This window comes from Tachypleus tridentatus, chromosome 13 (assembly GCF_004210375.1).
Source record: "Tachypleus tridentatus isolate NWPU-2018 chromosome 13, ASM421037v1, whole genome shotgun sequence".
Classification (NCBI taxonomy): domain Eukaryota; kingdom Metazoa; phylum Arthropoda; class Merostomata; order Xiphosura; family Limulidae; genus Tachypleus; species Tachypleus tridentatus.
In genome coordinates this window covers 111,684,732-111,703,965 of record NC_134837.1, presented here as the reverse complement: position 1 = coordinate 111,703,965, position 19,234 = coordinate 111,684,732, and the positions used below count along the sequence as shown (strand labels likewise).

General features: G+C 37.3%; 1 protein-coding gene across 1 annotated transcript; it reads left to right on the top strand.

Annotated features, from left to right (window-relative positions):
• Nucleotides 1-308: 308 nt before the first annotated feature.
• On the top strand, nucleotides 309-18,437 carry LOC143238467 (zinc finger MYM-type protein 1-like). The gene is made up of 3 exons (XM_076478732.1): nucleotides 309-418; nucleotides 8,351-10,735; nucleotides 11,892-18,437. The coding sequence occupies exon 2, from the start codon at nucleotides 10,015-10,017 to the stop codon at nucleotides 10,723-10,725; it is 711 nt and encodes a 236-aa protein (XP_076334847.1). The 5' UTR covers nucleotides 309-418; nucleotides 8,351-10,014; the 3' UTR covers nucleotides 10,726-10,735; nucleotides 11,892-18,437.
• The last annotated feature ends 797 nt before the right edge of the window (nucleotides 18,438-19,234 follow it).

Below are 19,234 nucleotides of genomic sequence, written 5' to 3'. Positions count from 1 at the left end.
GATTACGAGTCGCACGCCTAACGCGCTCGGCCATGCCGGGCACACATTGCTAGATATCAATACACAATCGACGTTCAAAAGTTATTTTTCCAGCAGCTAAGAAGAAAGTCTGGGGTTTATAACTTTCAAAATCGAATTTTGATACTAGTGTAAGCAGTACGCAGATAGGCTATTGTGTTGTTTTGTAAGTATCAACAAACAAAACAATGAAGAGATATTTTATTTTTTATTATCTACAATTAATGCTTATTTATAATTTAAAAATATGTAAATATAGCGTTATACAAAATGTAACCAGTATGTGGCGCAGAGGTTTTCTGTTGTACATAGTTTACTGATTGATTCCGAAAGTTAAGGATGTTCAAAAGGAAATTTACAGCTTTAGGTTATCATAAACCAAATAACGTTCGTGTAAATGGTGAGTCAAAATATTTTACTTTATGATTGTCAAACTTTCTTGAAGATATTTGTGTAATCAAATGGACAGATGAACTGAAATATAAACATACCGGAACCAACAAAACAAAAACAAAGTTAGGTGTTAGAATAGAACATTTTAAAAGTTAGTTTTCCCAATACCATATTATTCTATGTTATATGGTTTTATTTTCACTCTTAATACCATAGTGAAGCATGTAATACTAACAATAAAGCTGAGTTAGAAGCTACATTATCAACAAAAGTTTTATTGTTGCATTAAAAACATATTAAATCTTCTGTAATTAGACTGCAGTCTGAAGCATTAGACATAATACATAACATTTTGGAACACTATGAGATCTATTGGACCATCCTGGCTCTTACACCCTCTAATTTAAACTATAAATATTAATGAATAAATTTTTAAAAATCTTAAGGCCAATACTTATCATTCATATACTTATCAAGCTTTCTGTTAAACTCCATTAAATTTTCTGCTCCACAACATCCAAAGACAACCCACTCCAAAGGCTAATTATCTTGTAAGAAAAATAAAGTTATCTTAGTTGAAGGTGACTTCTACTCTGCCAGTGTTTATACTTGGGTCCTTTAGTCTTACTATTCTCACTGTTAAGTATGAATAAAATGATGCATCAACATTATCAATTCCTTTTACAATCTTAAACACCTCTATCATATCACATCTCTCCTCCAATTCTTCTTTTTTCAAGAGAAAGCAGAATGAGAAATTCCAGCCACTCCTCAATGACAACTCCTCCATCCCAGACATCTTTCTAGTAACTCAACTTTGAACCCCTTGTGTAAAAGAGAAAAAAAGAGAGAGTTGTAAACATGTTACCAGGCATGAGGAATATACTCGCCCAAACTGAAAACTTCCAGTTTATTTATCTTATTAGCATGACTTAGTTATTGCAAATTGCAAATATGTACATATTTTATTCATTGCAATGACTTACTTCCATACATTGCAGTATATCCTTTTGCAAGATTAACTATTCTCATTTAGTGCTGCCCCCTATAAGCAAAACATGTTTTATGCATATCACAAGCATATCTACCACCCATCCATGAGAAATACTTGATTCTAATGAGTTTCTCATACAAATTACCACATGAAAACCTTCCACCAATGAGAATGACACACATTTTGTTACTCATATGATTAATATTCAGTTCTACTGAACTATTATTTCTTTTTCAGTAGGGTTTTATTAAGTTGTTTGAAATTTTTCTTTAGCATGCTTTCCAATTATAACTTAAATAGTTATACTTCTGAAGCGGTCTTTTGCATTAATCATTTTTGATTATGCAGCTTATGTCTTTAAATTCTCTATCCAATCTTTATTGTTTTCATGTGTTTTATTCTCTCATGTATTTGTATTTGTCTATCAAACAATTTGTTCTATATATTATATCTCACAAATTTCAAGCTTAATGTTACATTTTTGAGTATCACATCTCTTACAAAACACTTTTTAGTTGGTGACACATTGGGTCAGTTCTGGTTGGGATTATCTGTGATTATTTGCCAAGATATTGGTTACTATATAGGTCAAGCATGTACTCCTGAACTTCCCTCACTTCCCCAAGAACATGTTAAATCTGTTTAGTTTAACTAAGATTTTGATAGCCTTTTACTAAATTCAGATTGTGCTGTGTTTCATATGCTCCACATGTAGAATCAGCTCGGTCTAGAAAACTTGTTTAGACATAATTTTTCAGGTTTGTGATGTGTCACCCATTTACTTGATTTCATAGAACCCTGTCTTTCTTTGTTGCATAATAGTTCTTATTTAGTCTTCCTATCTTCCCTGGATATTAGATATTTTGTGGAGTGTCTTACTTCCCAACTGGGTGAGAGTGCCAGCATCTCTTTTTCTCTCACGGGTTGCCAATCTGTTCTTAGCAGCTGTAGTTTATTTTGTGAATTTAGGGGCTAACTATGGTTTCCTGCAATGTTTTACCCATACTCAGTTTTCACACATTTGTCTAAATCTCATTTCATTCTGTGGTGTTTATTTACAATACATCATCTATCCCAGGCTATGCACCAAAATCTTGAAGGTTTATCATCGTCATCGCTTGACTTACTCACACACATGATTTATTTGTTGTCAGGATTTTGTGAATCTCAGTATTGTCTTCTCCTCAGTTATTTTGCCACCCACTTATCTCACAAAATTACATGTTGCCCCCTCTCTTTAGTGGTAGGTATCAACCATGTTCCTGACACACTCAAACTGTTTGCCACAGTTAAAACCTCAAAGCATCTATTTCCATTCCCTTTTTATTATTCCTCAGTGCTTACATGTTCTTTCATCCAGGAAACTGTATATCATTTTCTTTTATGTGAATTGGCAACCAAGTGAATTCTGGTTTTGTGGGAGCTTGATTATGATAATTTGTTTCTCTTTAGTAATTTTTTGCTACAGAAGAGTGGATTATTTGAATTCTATCAGAAAGACTTTTAATACAATCTCTTTCTTTACTTCCTTTGTCATAGAACCAATTTCCTTCTCTCAGCCACAGGATCCCATCTTTGACATGCCATTGAACCTGTGGCTCATCTCAGTTTTTATTCTAGGCTGTTTGTTGTTTGTCCCTAAGAAAACTGAAGACTGGCTACCTGTTATGTATTTGTTCCACCTCACTGAATTTCTCATTCTCCCTTATTTCCTCATGGAATTGTTTCTCACCCTCAGGTGGGTTTTAACTCAAGGTATGTGGATGATCAAGATGGATGTCATGAATGCTTTCTTACATATTCCTATAGCTCTGAATTCATCACCACATCTTTGACTTTGTCCAACAAGGGATAAGTTATCAGTTTTAAAAATTCCTGTTGAGGCTCAGTTTGGGCACAATGTTTTTTTATTTAATTTAAATATTTTGAGCTTTTGTTCATCATTGCCAAACTCATTGAATTAGTTTTCATTATGATATGGATGACTTGTTACTGTTATCTTGTTGTGAACAGGAGTCTATCTGTCATACATTTCAGCTGCTCCAGGAAATAACTCAAGTGGGCTGGTTAATCATATTGGAGCTCCTGATGTGCTATCGCTTTTGGGGCTGTGTTTTTCTGTGGTTACCACAATCCCCTTTATTCAGGATCATATGCGAGCTCATCAGTGAGCTTTTTTACGATTAGTGGACTCTTGCATAGGATCCTCTTCAGGGTCTTCAATGATTGGTCAGGATCCACACTTAGACAGGTGTTTCACTTTCTCATTCTCATCTGGATTTTCATCTCATGTCTAGAGATGGAGAGCATGGGTTGATCAACGGGAGGCTTTAGAGTGTTAGTTTACAGATGAGCAGGGGCTGCGGGGGCTGCAGCCCCCCACACTTTTGGCTAACAACCATTTTTTTCAATAGTGCAAAAAAAATGAAATGTCGCAGATAGATAATATTTTGATTCTTGGTTAAAATGAAAATTTCATTATTCTGTTGCTTGGTACATCCTGCTGGTATCAATATCGTTTGTTCTACCCTATTTAAATTCCTACATGACTACACGAGCGGTGACGTAGGTGCACGACATAAAAAAAAATAATAAACGAGCGAGGCCTACGGCGCGCGTACGGATGTGTACTACATACCGTACCCTGTATTTGGTTGCATATTATAACCGTTATCTTACAGAGATGTAGACACACACTATATCAATCATGTATGTGTTGCATGGGGCTGTGCGCGCGTATTGTTGCGTGACTTCAAATAGAACGTGACGATGTTTTTTTTTTATTCGTGGACCTTGCGTGCGTGGTGGCGAGCTAACTATCACAACACACACGAATATATGCATTCTAAAAACCGAAACAAAACGTAACACAGTATGCATACACATAACGTACATGTGTGCATGATAAACTACACACGAAGTTGGCTCAGACTAATTCTAAAACCTACCAGGCGTCTCATTACGACTCCAAAATTTCCCACAGATGCCTTGATACAGAATTTAAGCTCAAGATGGATCATGCTTCTACCAGTGAGGATCAGGAGAGTGAGGTACAAAATAAACTTAGATTAATAATTGTCAGTTTGTTCTTGGGCAGTTATGTTATGTATTGTATCCTTGTAAGTTGTAGGATATCTATTTACAATTAAGCATTTAATAGGCCTACTGTGCACAACTCTGACACGCGGGATGGTTTTAATCAAGTTTGGACACTCGCAGGGGTGTGGGGTTTTCTAAATTGTTAACTTTTGTTAAATTTGAGCAAATCCAATGAGAATGATGTTCAAGGTAATCCCACTTAATAAAGATCAGTAACCATGTGGGTATGGGTAATTATTTATAATTATTAATTAAATATTATTAATAAAAGTTTAGAGTGGGAGCCCTGAATTTGATATTCAAAACATAAATGGAAACATGACCTGTACGTGAGACTGGTCTAAATTGTCAATATCCCGTTCCACCCCCCCCCACCCCTCGCCCAGTGTAATTACAATTTTACAGTTAAGATTTCCAGAAAATGCCGAGCCTTTGATAATTAAAGAAAAGAGAACATTGTGAATTCCAAGAATATGAACTGCATTCACAAATCTATGTACAGGCATACAGCTTTACGCACAGCTTAGTTTGATAAAGTGAAAACACAACACAAAGTCATTTGATTTGAAACATATTACTGAAATTCCATGTGTTTCGTCTGGCCTTAATCAAGTTCCGTGTTTAATAACACTGGTCAACAAAGTTTTTGTTGCATTTATATCAAACACTTGGTATTACATAATTTCTTGCCCTGATTTCAGATCTGAAGTTAGTTTTTTCCTCAGTGCTCTACTTTTTTTTGCAATCAAGGTATTTGAAAATCTCAAAATTTCGTCATCATCACATTGACGTCGTAGTCTATTATGAAAAATATGTGATAAAATATGTTATAAAACTCTTTAATATAGCTGGGTAATAAAAAAGAAAATGATAGTATAAATGTATTCAAGTTATTTATATAAATTCAATTTTATATCAAGTTATAATTCAATTTATTTATATAAAACTGATTAGTAGATAAGACACTTGCTACTATGAGGAGGCAAAGCTCAATTGCAGTCTACTCAGGCATAAATTTCCGCTTGTAGCTCTTGCGTTTGTGGACTGTTTCAGGGCATTCTCGTTTAATGCTCCAGCAGTAATCTGCCATCATATGTTTGTCCCATCTCCCTTGGTGACGCTCTTCCATGGTCTTGAGGTCCTGATGGAACCGCTTGCCTTGCTCGTCACTTACAGCTCCTGGGTTCTCAGGGAATCTATCAAGATGACTGTACAGGTAATGGAGTTTGACACTCATGTTACATCCAAGATCGCGAAAAGCTGACAACATATTCGCTACAAGGGTTTCATAGTTGTCAGCTTTTTTTATTGCCGAGAAAGTTTGCCATCACCGCCACAAATGAAAGCCATGCAGTCCTTTCCGTGTCGTTCATTTTTTCTGGCAAATTCTTGATCACGCACAAGTGCACGAATCTGTGGTCCATCAAAACACCTGCCTTGATCTTCTCGAAGGACAAACCAGGGAGCACAGAAAATATGTGTTGTAATCATTCACCGTCAGTATTCAACGCCTTCATAAACTGTTTCATCAAGCCCAGCTTGATATGGAAGGAGGAAATATGATCTTTTCTCGACTGACAATTGGATCGTTGACAATATTTGGCATACCCGCCTTCAGAGTCTCACGTATGGGCCACTCCTTCTGGTTCCAGTGCTTTTCTCGAGCTCGGATGTCCCACATGCAAAGATAGCAGGAGTACTTTGTAAATCCTCTTTGTTGACCTAGGAGGAAATTAACCATTTTGAGGTCCACACAAATTGTCCAGTTGTGCTCGTGGTATTTTAGTAGGTCAATCACAGTCTTAATGTCATTATATTCCTCTCGTAAATACACAGAGTGTCCAATTGGAACAGCTGCACAGACATTGGCATTATGAAGTAGAACGCACTTCAAACTTTGCTTAGAACAATCTAGAAATAATCGCCAGTCATTTGGATGGTATACTGGCATCCCTAATTCCTGGAGAAGACCTGAGATATTATGACAATAAACAAACATATTCTCCTCTGTAAAAAATGGCACAAAAGCCTGTTCCCGATTTTAGAAGTATGACACTTTAGTTGTATGGCTCAGCTGATTCTTTTCTTGCATCCTGGAAGCTAACACTTCAGCTGCATTTTGGAGAGACCCAAATCACGCACAAGGTCATTCAACTCTGGCTGGCTAAACTGTTGAGGAGTTAATGACTGTGGGGTCTCATAAGAAGGATCGCCAGATTCTGAAAGTATTTCTTGAGTTTCACCAGCAGTCTCTTGCTCTTGGTCACTACCCACATCTTCAGATGGAAGAAATCCTTTAAAACTGGGATTGGGAGCTCTTCAGAGTGCAGAGCAGGTCGGATTGCTGAGGGGATACTAGGATATGAGATTTTGTGTCTGTTTTTCTTGCCAATGCCCTTTGTATTGACCAGACAAAAATAGCAGTCAGTTGTGTGGTCCATCGGTTCTTGCCAGGTCATGGAATTCCGAAAGGTAAACCCTTACGTTTCCCTTTTGTCCAGTCACGCAGCATTTCCTCGCAGTTATGACACACAGTATGTGAAGCCCATTTCTTGTCTTGGTCACCAAGAGCAAGTCCGAAGTACGCTTTATAAGCACGCCTCACAAACGATGTTATATTACGCCTTTGACGAATAAGCGTGAAGCATCCACAAATATAACAGAAAGCGTCCGGCTTGTTCTCACATTGACGTCTCCTTGTAGCCATGATCAGATCTGAAACAAAATCTAAACAATTTTAATATCTCTGTTGATAACATAAACGTGTAAGTAATTAACACGTTTCCTGCGATGGGACTCACCGGTGTCCCACTATTGTCTTACCTTTAACTAAGTTGCAGGCTAGAGACAAGTGTAACGACAACCTCACGTTATCATAGCTCATGCAGCACTGAAGCTGTCAGATGTACAAGAGCATCGCAGCAGTTGCCGGTTTGCCAATATAGGCATCGCAGGAAACGTGTTAATTTGACCACAAACGGCTAGAATGAAAAACTTAAAATTGCATTAAAACTAGAGCATGTAGAGCTGAACCGTTTTCATATTTGAATTTAGCATGTCACAAAGGATAAGAATGAGTAAAAAAATCTTATGCAACTGAGATTTCGAAAAAAATTGTTGACCTGTGTAATCAGCCTATGTCCACAGTCCTGTAAAATTTTTGATAACCTGAAACCTAGACCTTATATGTGGAAAACTTGAACATTTTGTGTCTGCTCAGTTGAACATGGTTAATTTTGCCACTGGTAATAGATTCAGTGATTGTATCCACCCATCACATGGTCGGAAGATATTTTGGATTTAGCAGTGGATTCATTTACTTGAATATCCCCCCCAATCCATTTTGACCTAAATATGGGTAAGTTTATCGCTCAAAATGATATTCTTACAGTTCTCGCACCGATTCTCACCCTTATTGTCGCTCATGCTCGATGTGTACACGTTGCGCACACGCGTGATTTTTAAATTTCAAGTGCAACATTTAAAAATCACGGGTGTGCGCACGGCCCCGATCCCTCGCTGGCCGGTCGGCCGCACGCAGCTAACTAGATAGCTTGGTACGGACCGGCGCGGGATGAGTATGTTATCAGCTAACTAGGTAGCTTCATATGGACCTGGATGGGTTCGTTATATGGGGTAATGACTTCCTGCGCATCATGGAGGATTCCAAAATGGATGTGAATGTCGAACGTACCTCATAAAAAAAACCCTTAAAATGGGTCAATTGTTCTTCTTAAAAATCCCTAATAATGGGTACCCTTTCTGCCAAAAATGACCCAAATGAAAAAAATAGGGCGATTTGAATAGGGAAACGTCCTACAGTCATTTCTTTTCATATTTCAATAGGTCAGACCAAAGCTCCTTCCCAGAAAAAGAAAAATACAGTCATCGATGGAAAAGTTCTGTGGTCCCAAGCTGCCTGTTAAACAAGGGAAATGTGAACAAACTATACAGCAGGCAGAGGTTCAGCAAAGCGGGTCGTCAGTAGAAACTGTTGGTCTATCGACAGCTTCAGAAGGCATCTTCTTCTGTAGGTAGCAAACCAAGTATGGATGACAGTTTACAGGGAATTGATAATCCCGTCAAAACCAAATCAACCATGAAATTTCCAGTACCCCAAAAGGGAATGCAAGCAATTCAAACGATCATTTCAACCGTCATGGTACGAAGAATTTCCTTGGTTACACTACATAGAGTTTTCAGATACGGTTCTTTGTCACACCTGCTTACTGGCAGAAAAAGAGCAGAAACTCAATGCAAAGTACAAGGAATCGGCTTTCCTCCGAGATGGCTTTTCAAATTGGAAGAAGGCGAGGGAAAAGTTTCGAGATCACCAAATGTCGCAGTGCCATAAAATGGCAGTAGAAAATGTAATAGTTCTTCCCAAAACATGTTCTGACATTGGCGAAATGTTGGACATGACATTGGGAGAAGAGAAGAAAGAATCTAGGAGCAACATGGCCAAGATCATTGAGAACTTACAGTACTTGGCTAGACAGGGACTGGCTTTGCAAGGACACAGCGATGAATAATCGAACTTCATACAACTTTATCACCTCAGAGCAAAGGACAATTCTAAAATGATAGAGTGGCTTAAGAAACAAACCAACAAGTATGTTACACATGATGTTCAGAACGAAATATTAGAGGTAATGGCATTGCAGGTGTTGCGAGATGTGGCGTCTTGTATCAGAAACGGTCGTTATTTCTCCATCCTTGCCGATGAATTGCAAACAAGGAACAGCTTACAATATGTATTCGATGGATTGACGACAATCTGGAACCCCACGAGGACTTCATCGGATTTTATGAAATTCCCACCATAAAGGCAGATACCATCGTATTGGCCATCAAGGACGCAATAATTCGGATGAACTTGACCCTGGCCAACTGTCAGGGCCAGTGCTACGATGCCGGAGGTCCTATGGCTGGATCACGAAGAGGTGTTGCTGAACAAATTCTCAAAGATGCTCCTAAGGCACACTATACACATTGCCATGGGCATGCCTTAAATTTGGCGTAACAAAAGGGTCTAAGTTGTTAGCTGATACCCTAGATATCACATACGAAATCTGCAAGCTTATAAAATTTTCACCAAAGCGTCAAGGTCTGCTCGAAAAAATAAAAGCTGACACCAACCTAGAAACAGCAGGTCTAAAGGTGATTTGCCCAACTCGCTGGACAGTTCGCGGCTAAAGCTTCGACCGCATCATTGCCAACTACGAAGCGCTTCTCTTGGAGTGGGACGTTTGTCTGGAAGATCGTCTAGACTCTGAAATGAGGGCACGAATAATAGGTGTCAGATCCCAAATGGAGAAATTTGAGTCCTTCTTCGCTCTTCATCTTGGTGTCGCCGTGTACTCTTTGACGAACAATTTGTCAAAAACATTGCAGAAGACCTGCATGTCTGCAGCACAGGGGCAACAAAATGCAAAACTGGTAGCAGGCGTTCTTGATAAAATGAGGAATGATGGTAATTTTGACAAGATATATGAAGGCACCGAAAGGCAATGGAGCTCAACATTTCCGAACCTCAAATGCCAAGACAGAAGAGAGCGCACAAGCGTTTTGAGGTAGGAACCGGTGAGCCATCGTTCCCGTCGTCTCCCAAGGAATTCTACAGAAGGCAGTACTTTGAGGTTCTTGACCTTGTCATTAACGCAATCAACCGTCGTTTTGATCAGCCAGGCTTCCAGGCGTATCGACATATGGAAGATCTCCTCTTGAAATATCTTCGAGAAGAGGATACTCCTGATGAGCTGAAGTACTTGGCGGACAAATACGGTGATGATCTGGACATCCTTTCTCTCAAGGCACAACTACCTCTCCTCAATGGACTGTTACGCGGTGACTCTGAAAATCGTCACTTTGAATGCTTCAACAACATTTATCTGACCGTGAAGCAGCTGAAAGAACCTCAAAGATGCCTAATCTCGGAAGTGATAATTCTAGTCAAACTCCTGCTTGTTAACCCATCAACTAATGCTGTAGGAGAAAGGAGCTTCTCGACGGCCAGAAGACTCAAGACATGGCTACGATCAACAATGAACCAATCTCGTTTTAATAGTTTGGCAGTTCTCCACATCCACAAGGAACGCACAGCATCGTTAGACCTCGTTTCTATTGCCAATGACTTTGTACAAAAGAATGACAGAAGGAAGGTGAAGCTCGGTGTATTCACGGAACACGACTTTGCTGGAGGAAGTTGTTCCCATCATTAGATCACATACGGTAATTTTACTCTTCCTTGATAAAAGTGATTTGTATTTCTATCCATCGACGTACATCAGTTTATACTTTTGCGATATGATAATGAGGTCAGTAAAATTATGATATCAGTTTTCATATGAAATTTGATATATAAAGGTGAATAGGCCAGTAGAGCAACTGTGACATTATTCATTTATATTTCCATTTTAAAAGATCATTAATATAGCTATGCATTGATGAAGTAACGTGTCATCCATATATATAATTTTACTGAGATACTAAAGCTAGCTCTATTTCGATTTTTTTTTTCAGTACCAAGTTTGTAAGCAACCTAAATGCATATTCATACTCAGTCCCCTCTCCCCTCCCCGCAAACACAATCTGAAACGTCCCTAGTCCCTTGACAACAAACCTTGCGTCATCGCATCGAAACACATTTTACTTCATTAAATTTAGGTGAGCATCTAGCATCAGAATATCTCAATGAGATTTGTTAAGCCTCTATTTAGAAAATTTCCTTGTAAGGACCTGCTAATGATAGTTGATGTTGCAAAATTCAAAGTAGCAAAGTTAAACACAGTAATTTAAGATTAATTTAAGTCATACTGGCAGGCACAGAAAGAGAAAACCGATTTTTTTTTATAGTCCCCACTAGAAGAAGAACTGCTAACAGGCCCTAGAATGGGTTATCAATATGATTAAAATCGAGGAGTTTCAGGGGACTCCGCCCCCTAAACCCCCGCCAGGGGCTTTGCCCCTGGACCCCGCCTGTCAGCCCCCCACTCACAAAACCGTTCCGCGGCCCCTGTTCTTTCAGTATTTACACAAATCTGTGTATATTTATTTATATACATGTATATATATATTTTACAATTAAATCGTTTATTTCGTATTTTATTACCAATAACTCTGTTATGTGAGTTAAATATTGTTATTGTTAAATAATTGTAAGCTTTAAAGCTTGCCTAACGTTTGTAGTCATTTTTACAATTAATTTCTTAAATAAAGAAAGTGAAATACTGCTGGAGAAAATATATTTATTTGTTGACGTTTCGGGATACTGTTTCGGTCTTAACAGTAGAAACAAACCTTGAAGAAAAGTGAAACACTAATATTAATTTTTCTATTATTATTTAGTGACGTTTAGGACTACATTCTCTTATTTCCTCCTTTCCAGGTAATCGGGTTTGGTTTCTTGCATGGCTGATAAAAACTACAAAAAATTCGGACAATCTATTCATTATATTAGATACATCCATAAAAGAAGAACCAAGAAACCAGCAGAAAACGTTCATCATCATGTAACGAAAGTACCGATATTACACACAAACGACATTTGTTGATATTTTATCACAGAGTAGGTAGGCATGTTCCTCGCACATCTTTGACTTCAGCAAATATTCTTATCACGCACATGCGCACTGGCTAATAATCACTTTCGCATTGTTTAAAATTTGATTGAAATTTTTTAGTCATATTTTTTCACGTAGAGAGAAACAAAAAATGTGAAATTGATTACCATAGTAGTTCGATGTGAGGGATCGATACCAAACCTAATTAACTTGACGCAAGATGAAAAAGAAAGATTATAAATTTATTGTAAGGTACTAAAGATGTAGACCATTTTGTATAACAAAACTACTTCTTTATATAGCGCACCCTGCCTGCACTTAAATGATCCAATCATTACGGACATAAAGGGAAAGACAAAATTGCGTTGACCTTGGCGATGATGGAATAGCTCTGGTTTGTTGTGTTTGCTATGAATTTTGCGCAAAGCAACTCGAGGGCTATCTTCGCTAGCCGTCCCTAATTTAGCAGTGTAAGACTAGAGGGAAGGCAGCTAGTCATCACCACCTACCGCCAACTCTTGGGCTACTCTTTTACAAACGAATGGTGGGATTGACCATCACAGTATAACGCCCCCACGGCTTAAAAGGCAAGCATATTTGGTGCGACGGGGTTGCGAACCCGCGACCCTTAGATTACGAGTCGCACGCCTTAACCCACCTGGCCATGCCAGGCCAAATAGCTCTGGTCTGATATCAAAGATTCGATCTCCATCTCGCTTAACTAAGTTGTAATTACTTGGTAATGATGTAGTGTCCTCCATTTGCTTACCTAACGAGGTCATATCTATATTTGTACCTACGTACTGCCATATTGATCTGTCTTGTTAGAAACATGTTTATTTGGACATTTCAAGTGTCCAACGGAAGAATTTCAGGATAAAAGAAATGCACTTTGTTAACCCTTTGACAATACTGGCCTGTACCTCTGAATATTACTACGTAGTATGAGTAGTGGATAACAGGAGGGTAGGGTATGAATGACTTATTACAACACTCGTAAAGCCTACATGCAACACAAGATATCGCTATAATGATGGGTGGAGTAGAGAGTATTTTCAAGAAAAGCTATGCTGTCAAAAGTCGAACATCAATTTGTGAACCCAATCATGTGATTAGACAAGTTGAACAGCTAAATGCTACCGCATGACGTCACACAAACAAAGGAGGGGCATATTATATGGGTCATTCTCGTTTTAGACGAATTTATTTGTTTCACGTTTGGGATGAAAGAGATAATGATATATATATATATATATATATAGAGAGAGAGGGGGGCAATGGAGTACCTTGCACTAAATTCAACGAACGAGCAAGATAACAATTGTACTAGATATAGTATATATCTTTTTATCAACCAGAATTATTTCAAATCCTGCCCGAATTTGAGCCCTCGGAACAAAGCTAAAATAAGTCGACCTGAGTTTACTTAATTTTCTCGGTATAAGACCAGTTTTCAGTATAATACTACTTGATGTTGAACAAACTCTGTCCACCACGAGATTGCAATATTGTGGATTTCTTAAAAACACAAATTCGAATTTTTCTTAGCACCGGCAGAGGTCACTACTTATCACAAATTTATGTATGAAATTTATTTAATTACGCGATCTAGCTGCGTGAATTTCATACCTCAATTTATACTTGAATTTTGTGTGTGTGTGTCTTTTTGCTGATAAGCGTAATTGTATCTACACATTGAGTTGTCTGTACACCACTGCCCACTATGGGCATCAATATCCGGTTTTTCGCGTAATAAACTTTAGTCTTACTGCTAATTCAGCGGTGAAAATGTGGTATTTTCGAAAACAATTCTTATAGCACACATCAACGCCCCCTCCCAGTGACACAGCGGAATGTTTGTGGGTTTACAACACTAGTACCGGGGTTTCCATACCCGTGGTGAGCAGAGAAGTGCAGTGCAAATAGTTCCTGATGTTGCTTTGTGTTTAACTTCAAACAAACACACATCAACTCTGGAAAAAAAATATTTTGAATATTACAAGTACGTTTTCTTGATATGTTACCCGATTGCCGCGTTTTATGAGAAACAAAACGACGAACAAAGCACAAAACTGTCTTTTTATTTCGTAATAATCTTTAAAAGTTTTAAATTGATTTATACGATGCTATGATACGGATGTTAAAAGACTCGACTTGCAACCTGTGGGCCGCGAATTTGAATCCCATTACCAAATGTTCTTACACTTTTGGCCGTGGTGGTGTTATAATGGAATAGTTAATCCTATTACTTGTTGATATAGAGTAGCCGATCATGTAGCGGAGTGTGGTGGTGTTAAATATTTCCCTTCTTTCGTGTCTGTCATTTTAAAATTAGGGACCATATAAATAAAATATTATTAAAAACTGAGAAGAATATGTGTAGCTAACTGAACGTTGCTCTTGATGTATGATAAAAGAAATTCGTGTTTGGTGACGTCACTTTACAAGGTGGAAGTTCTCTCGCGCATGTGTTCAGCTCATTCTCACGTCTTTACAGAGAATTTTGATAACCCGATCGTTATTTTGTAAAGTAATAAATAACCTGAAAATCATTATTGATGTTTTTATAATTATAAGGTAATTTTTGTAACACAGACATAATTCTTAAGTTAAGAAATTTAGTGAACAGCTTGAAACAAACTGTAATTTAAGATAATATTTTAGCAGACATAGCTGGAAAATTGCCCAGGAAATGTCTAATGACACCACAGCCAGGCAGGAATTTAATATAGTAGAGTACCTCCTCCACAACAACATCTCGACGTGATGTTTCTGTTGTTGTCGCTTCTTTTGTCTCGACAACTTGATCGCCGGCGTCACTGTCCTTGATTTTCTTGACAGTCATGTGATCAGTCAACGATGAAAAGTTCTTGTATTTCACACCAGAGTTATCTTTGAAAAAAGAAAAACAAAGAGAACCACGTTATGAGCGTTGAAATGTTATTAAGAACGGTGTATCCGTTTGGTTTTGTTTTCAAATTTATTTATATAAGTTTAATTCGTAAACACTTTCAGGCAAGTTATTTTCTAAGAAGCCAAGGAATTTAGATTTCATTTCTTTACTTAAATAAAAGTACGACTTCGATGTATCTCAGAGAGCAGTTCAAAACCAGTACCCCAAACATGCTTATCTTCTCAGCCGGGGAAGGGGCGTTATAATGTGTCTGTTTATCCTACTGTTTGTTAGTAAAAGAGTAGCTCAAGAGTTGGCGGTGGATGGTGATGACTAGCTACCGTCTATCTAGTCTTACACTGATAAATTAGGGACAGATAGCGCAGATAGCTCTCGTGTAGCTTTGAAACAAAATTAAAAAAACAAAACCAAAACCAATGCATTCCAACCTTTCCTCTTTAGTTTCGTTGCCTCAGTGTGGGTGGCAGTTGAATGCCAAAATATGTACTTGTAAGGAAATATATTTAAGATATTAACATACGAAGTGAGATCTATATGCATAATTAACTAAACTAACACATATTAATTATTTATCAAACGTTTTAAAAACATAAACCAGACAGACATCTACAGGACATTTATTACCGTGAAGTATTAAAACTGTATATACAAACTAATTTTGACAACAGGTTAGTCTGTAAATTAAGGTGAGAATATGTTAATCTTTCTTTTTCCTCCTTTTATTCACTCTGATATATCGGTTTAAAAAAACAATACAGTACTACAGTTAAATTGTGAAAGGTTAACTCGGAGGTTCAGAGTATATTATATTGTTACAATTCACACTTGTGAATGAACCCTAAATAGAATTACTGTGGACGTCCATTGAAAACAAAGGATATTTAAGCGCATTTTACTTTTCTTTAATCTACGCACAGAATCGCATGTGGATCTTTAGCTTTTGAATTTCTTGGTTAATTAATTGCTTATAACATGCAGTTGAAACTCCAAGCTCTGAAAAAAAGAGCAAGTCATGAAACTAAGGACTAATAAACAGTCAGGAAAACTAATCACTCCATATACACCATGGGGGCCTAGTCGGTGAAATAAAGGTGAGATAAATGATAGAAATTCTTAATTTATATTTTATTACAAACTTGGGGTCAGTTTTCAGTCATTACGTATTTATATTTTTTGTCCTCTATTTTAGAGCTATACAGGTAATATTGACGATCTTTCTGTTTTCTTTGCAACTGATTTAACGTCATTTGTTTATACTGAGAAGCGATGAAATACGTTTTTAGGGGGTCATTATTCAGTGATAACATTTTATCACTACACAAGTGAGTTTTATAACTGTCTTGGTTTTGCTAAAACAAGTCCTCTATGAGTTTTATAACTGTATTGGTTTTGCTAAAACACGTCCTCTATGAGTTTTATAACTGTATTGGTTTTGCTAAAACAAGTCCTCTAAGACCTCTTGTTCAAGATTCTGACCAAGTTCGTATGGTAGAACATTGTTTATTAGATTTACTCGAGGGATATATGAGCTATCTATCCTAATTTTGGAATTGTAAGCTCTTGTGCTGTCTTTACCATAGCAAAGTGGAACTGACCATTACACTATAACGCCCTCGACAGCAGAAAGGGCGAGCATTATAGTAGCAGGATTCTAATTTGCGACCCACAGGTTGCGATTGGCGTGCTCTTACTACCAGGTCATGACATGACTCGTACGTACAGTCCATTAGGGACGGCTAGTGCAAATGACCCTTATGTAACTTTGCGCAAAATTCAAAACAAACCAAACAGTCCATTAAAGTGTCTTCTGAAAGGTCCGATAAGGTAGATTAAAATCAGTCACAGAGCTATGGTGTAAAAGAAATGTGGGTGGTCAACACTTGAGACTGGTTGCCGTAGTATGTGTTATGTATCATTCTTAATATGGACTATTATTAAAGCTACTCGAGAGCTATTTACGCTAGCCGTTCCTAATTTAGCAGTGTAAGACTAGAGGGAAGGGAACTAGTCATCACCACCCACCGCCAGTTCTTGGGCTACTCTTTTACTAACGGATAGTGGGATTGGCCGTAACATTATAACGCACCCACAGCTGGAAGGGCGAGCATGTTTAGTGCGATGGTTGTTCGAACCCGCGACTCTCAGATTACGTGTCAATCGTTTTAACCCACCTTTACAATTAAAAGTAATGCAACGTTAAAATCATTACATGCTGTACTCCTTTTAATAGTAAATAAATGTTTTATATAAACATTAAACAAATCAACTACTTCTCTAACATATTCAAGATATACAGATGTTGTTATTGTGACGTCACAGCTCTGGATAACAAGCTTGTATATGTTTTCCTTACTAGGAAAACAAATGTATACATGACAAGATAGAGATGTTATTTGCTTCGTGAAAACTTTATTGGTATGTTTACAATATCACTCATGTGATTACCATTTGGTAAACTGGAGAGAATAAATAACGCTATAATATTTTAATTATGTTGAAATTTCTAATGCAAAAGATGTTAGAGTAAAATCCTCCAGTATGAAGCTGGGCGGCATCTTTTCACAAACCTTGTCAGAGTGACGGGAGTTATAGGACAACAGCGCCATCGTTCGCCTAACTTACATATTTTATATGCTGAAGTTCTAGGAATTTTGTTATTAAAATTGTTTTTAAAAATTTAAAAAATAAATATAAATGATAAATTTTTTTCTTATGGATCAGTGGAATATTTAAAAAGCACACCGATCCTTTTTAGTTGTTTTCATATATAGTGAACTATTATACTGGTAAACATATCTACTTTAGCTAAGAAAGCTGAAAACTACCGAATTCGTCAAGTTCCATTAATGTAATATTAGATCTTCATGATTATAATAACAGAAAATACCTGTCTAGATATTTTAGGTTTACTGTGTTGTTAATATATTTGACAATTATGGATAATGGAATGCTATCTTCGATATTTACCGATCACATCCAGTTCTAGTTTTTCTATCTTCGTTTCACCTTCTTGTACCTCTATAGCGTAGCTTTCCTTTTCTTCATCACCTCCAGAGCAGTTATAAAGTAAATTAATACAAGTATTTTATTTGTTTGTTTGGAATTAAGCTCAAAGCTACACAATGGGCTCCCTGTGCTGTGTCCACCACAAATATCGTAACCCGTATATTGGCGTTTCAAGCTTTCAGACTCACTACTGAGTCATTTGGAGTATTAGAATAATATTACGTATATAAAAAATAATTTAGTAGAAATCGACAACAGCTAAACAAAAAAAAAAAAGGAAGAAATATAAATGTAAATGTATATTTATTAAAGTAAGTTGTTTTATACATGGAAATATAATTTTGTCTACTATGCATATTGTCTTTTTTCCCATTGATTTAAGCATCTGAAAAATTAAAGAAGTGATCGCTTTTAATCACATATGTACCCTGTTTGGACAGATGTAAGTCATCGGTTTGATTCTTCTAGGTGGACACAGCAGATAGCCCGATGTGGCTTTGCTGTAATAAAAAACATATACACACGCACACATAATCATGGGCCCGGCATGGCCAAGTGGTTAAGGCACTCGACTTGTAATCTTAGGGTCGCGGGTTTGAATCTCCCTCACACCAAGCATGCTCGCCTTTATAGACGTGGGCGCATTATAATGTGACGGTTAATCCCACTATTCATTAATAAAAGAGTAATCCAAAAGTTGGCGGTGGTTGGTGATTGCTCGCTGTCTTCTCTCTAGTCTTACACTACTAAATTAGGGACGGCTAGCGCAGATAACCCTCGTGTGGCTTTGCGCGAAATTCAAAACAAACGAAACAACGTAATCATGTATATAAATACGGAAAAAAAAACGAGATACAAACATATTAGTCTTGTTGAAAGATGTTGATTAGGTCGTCTGTTAATTCCTCAGAGTTTATCGCTTTCTTTAATATGTTACCAAAATTTATGAAGTGTATTCGCCTGCTTCAAAAAAGCTAGTACAATACCAGCATTTTGAATAAACCAAGCACGGTGAGTTCATTCGAGAAAGAAAATAAGAATACCCTAATGCTATTACTGTTGTTTCCTTTAAGCTAGTAGCGTGCTCGTCAAAAATGTTGTATCGGTATAACAAGTTCGATATAAAGACTATATTTTATGTCAGGGAAATTGTTTGTTTGTTCTGAATTTCACGTAAAGCTACACGAGGGCTATCTGCGCTAGCCGTTCTTAATTTAGCAATGTAAGACTAGAGGGAAGGCAGCTAGT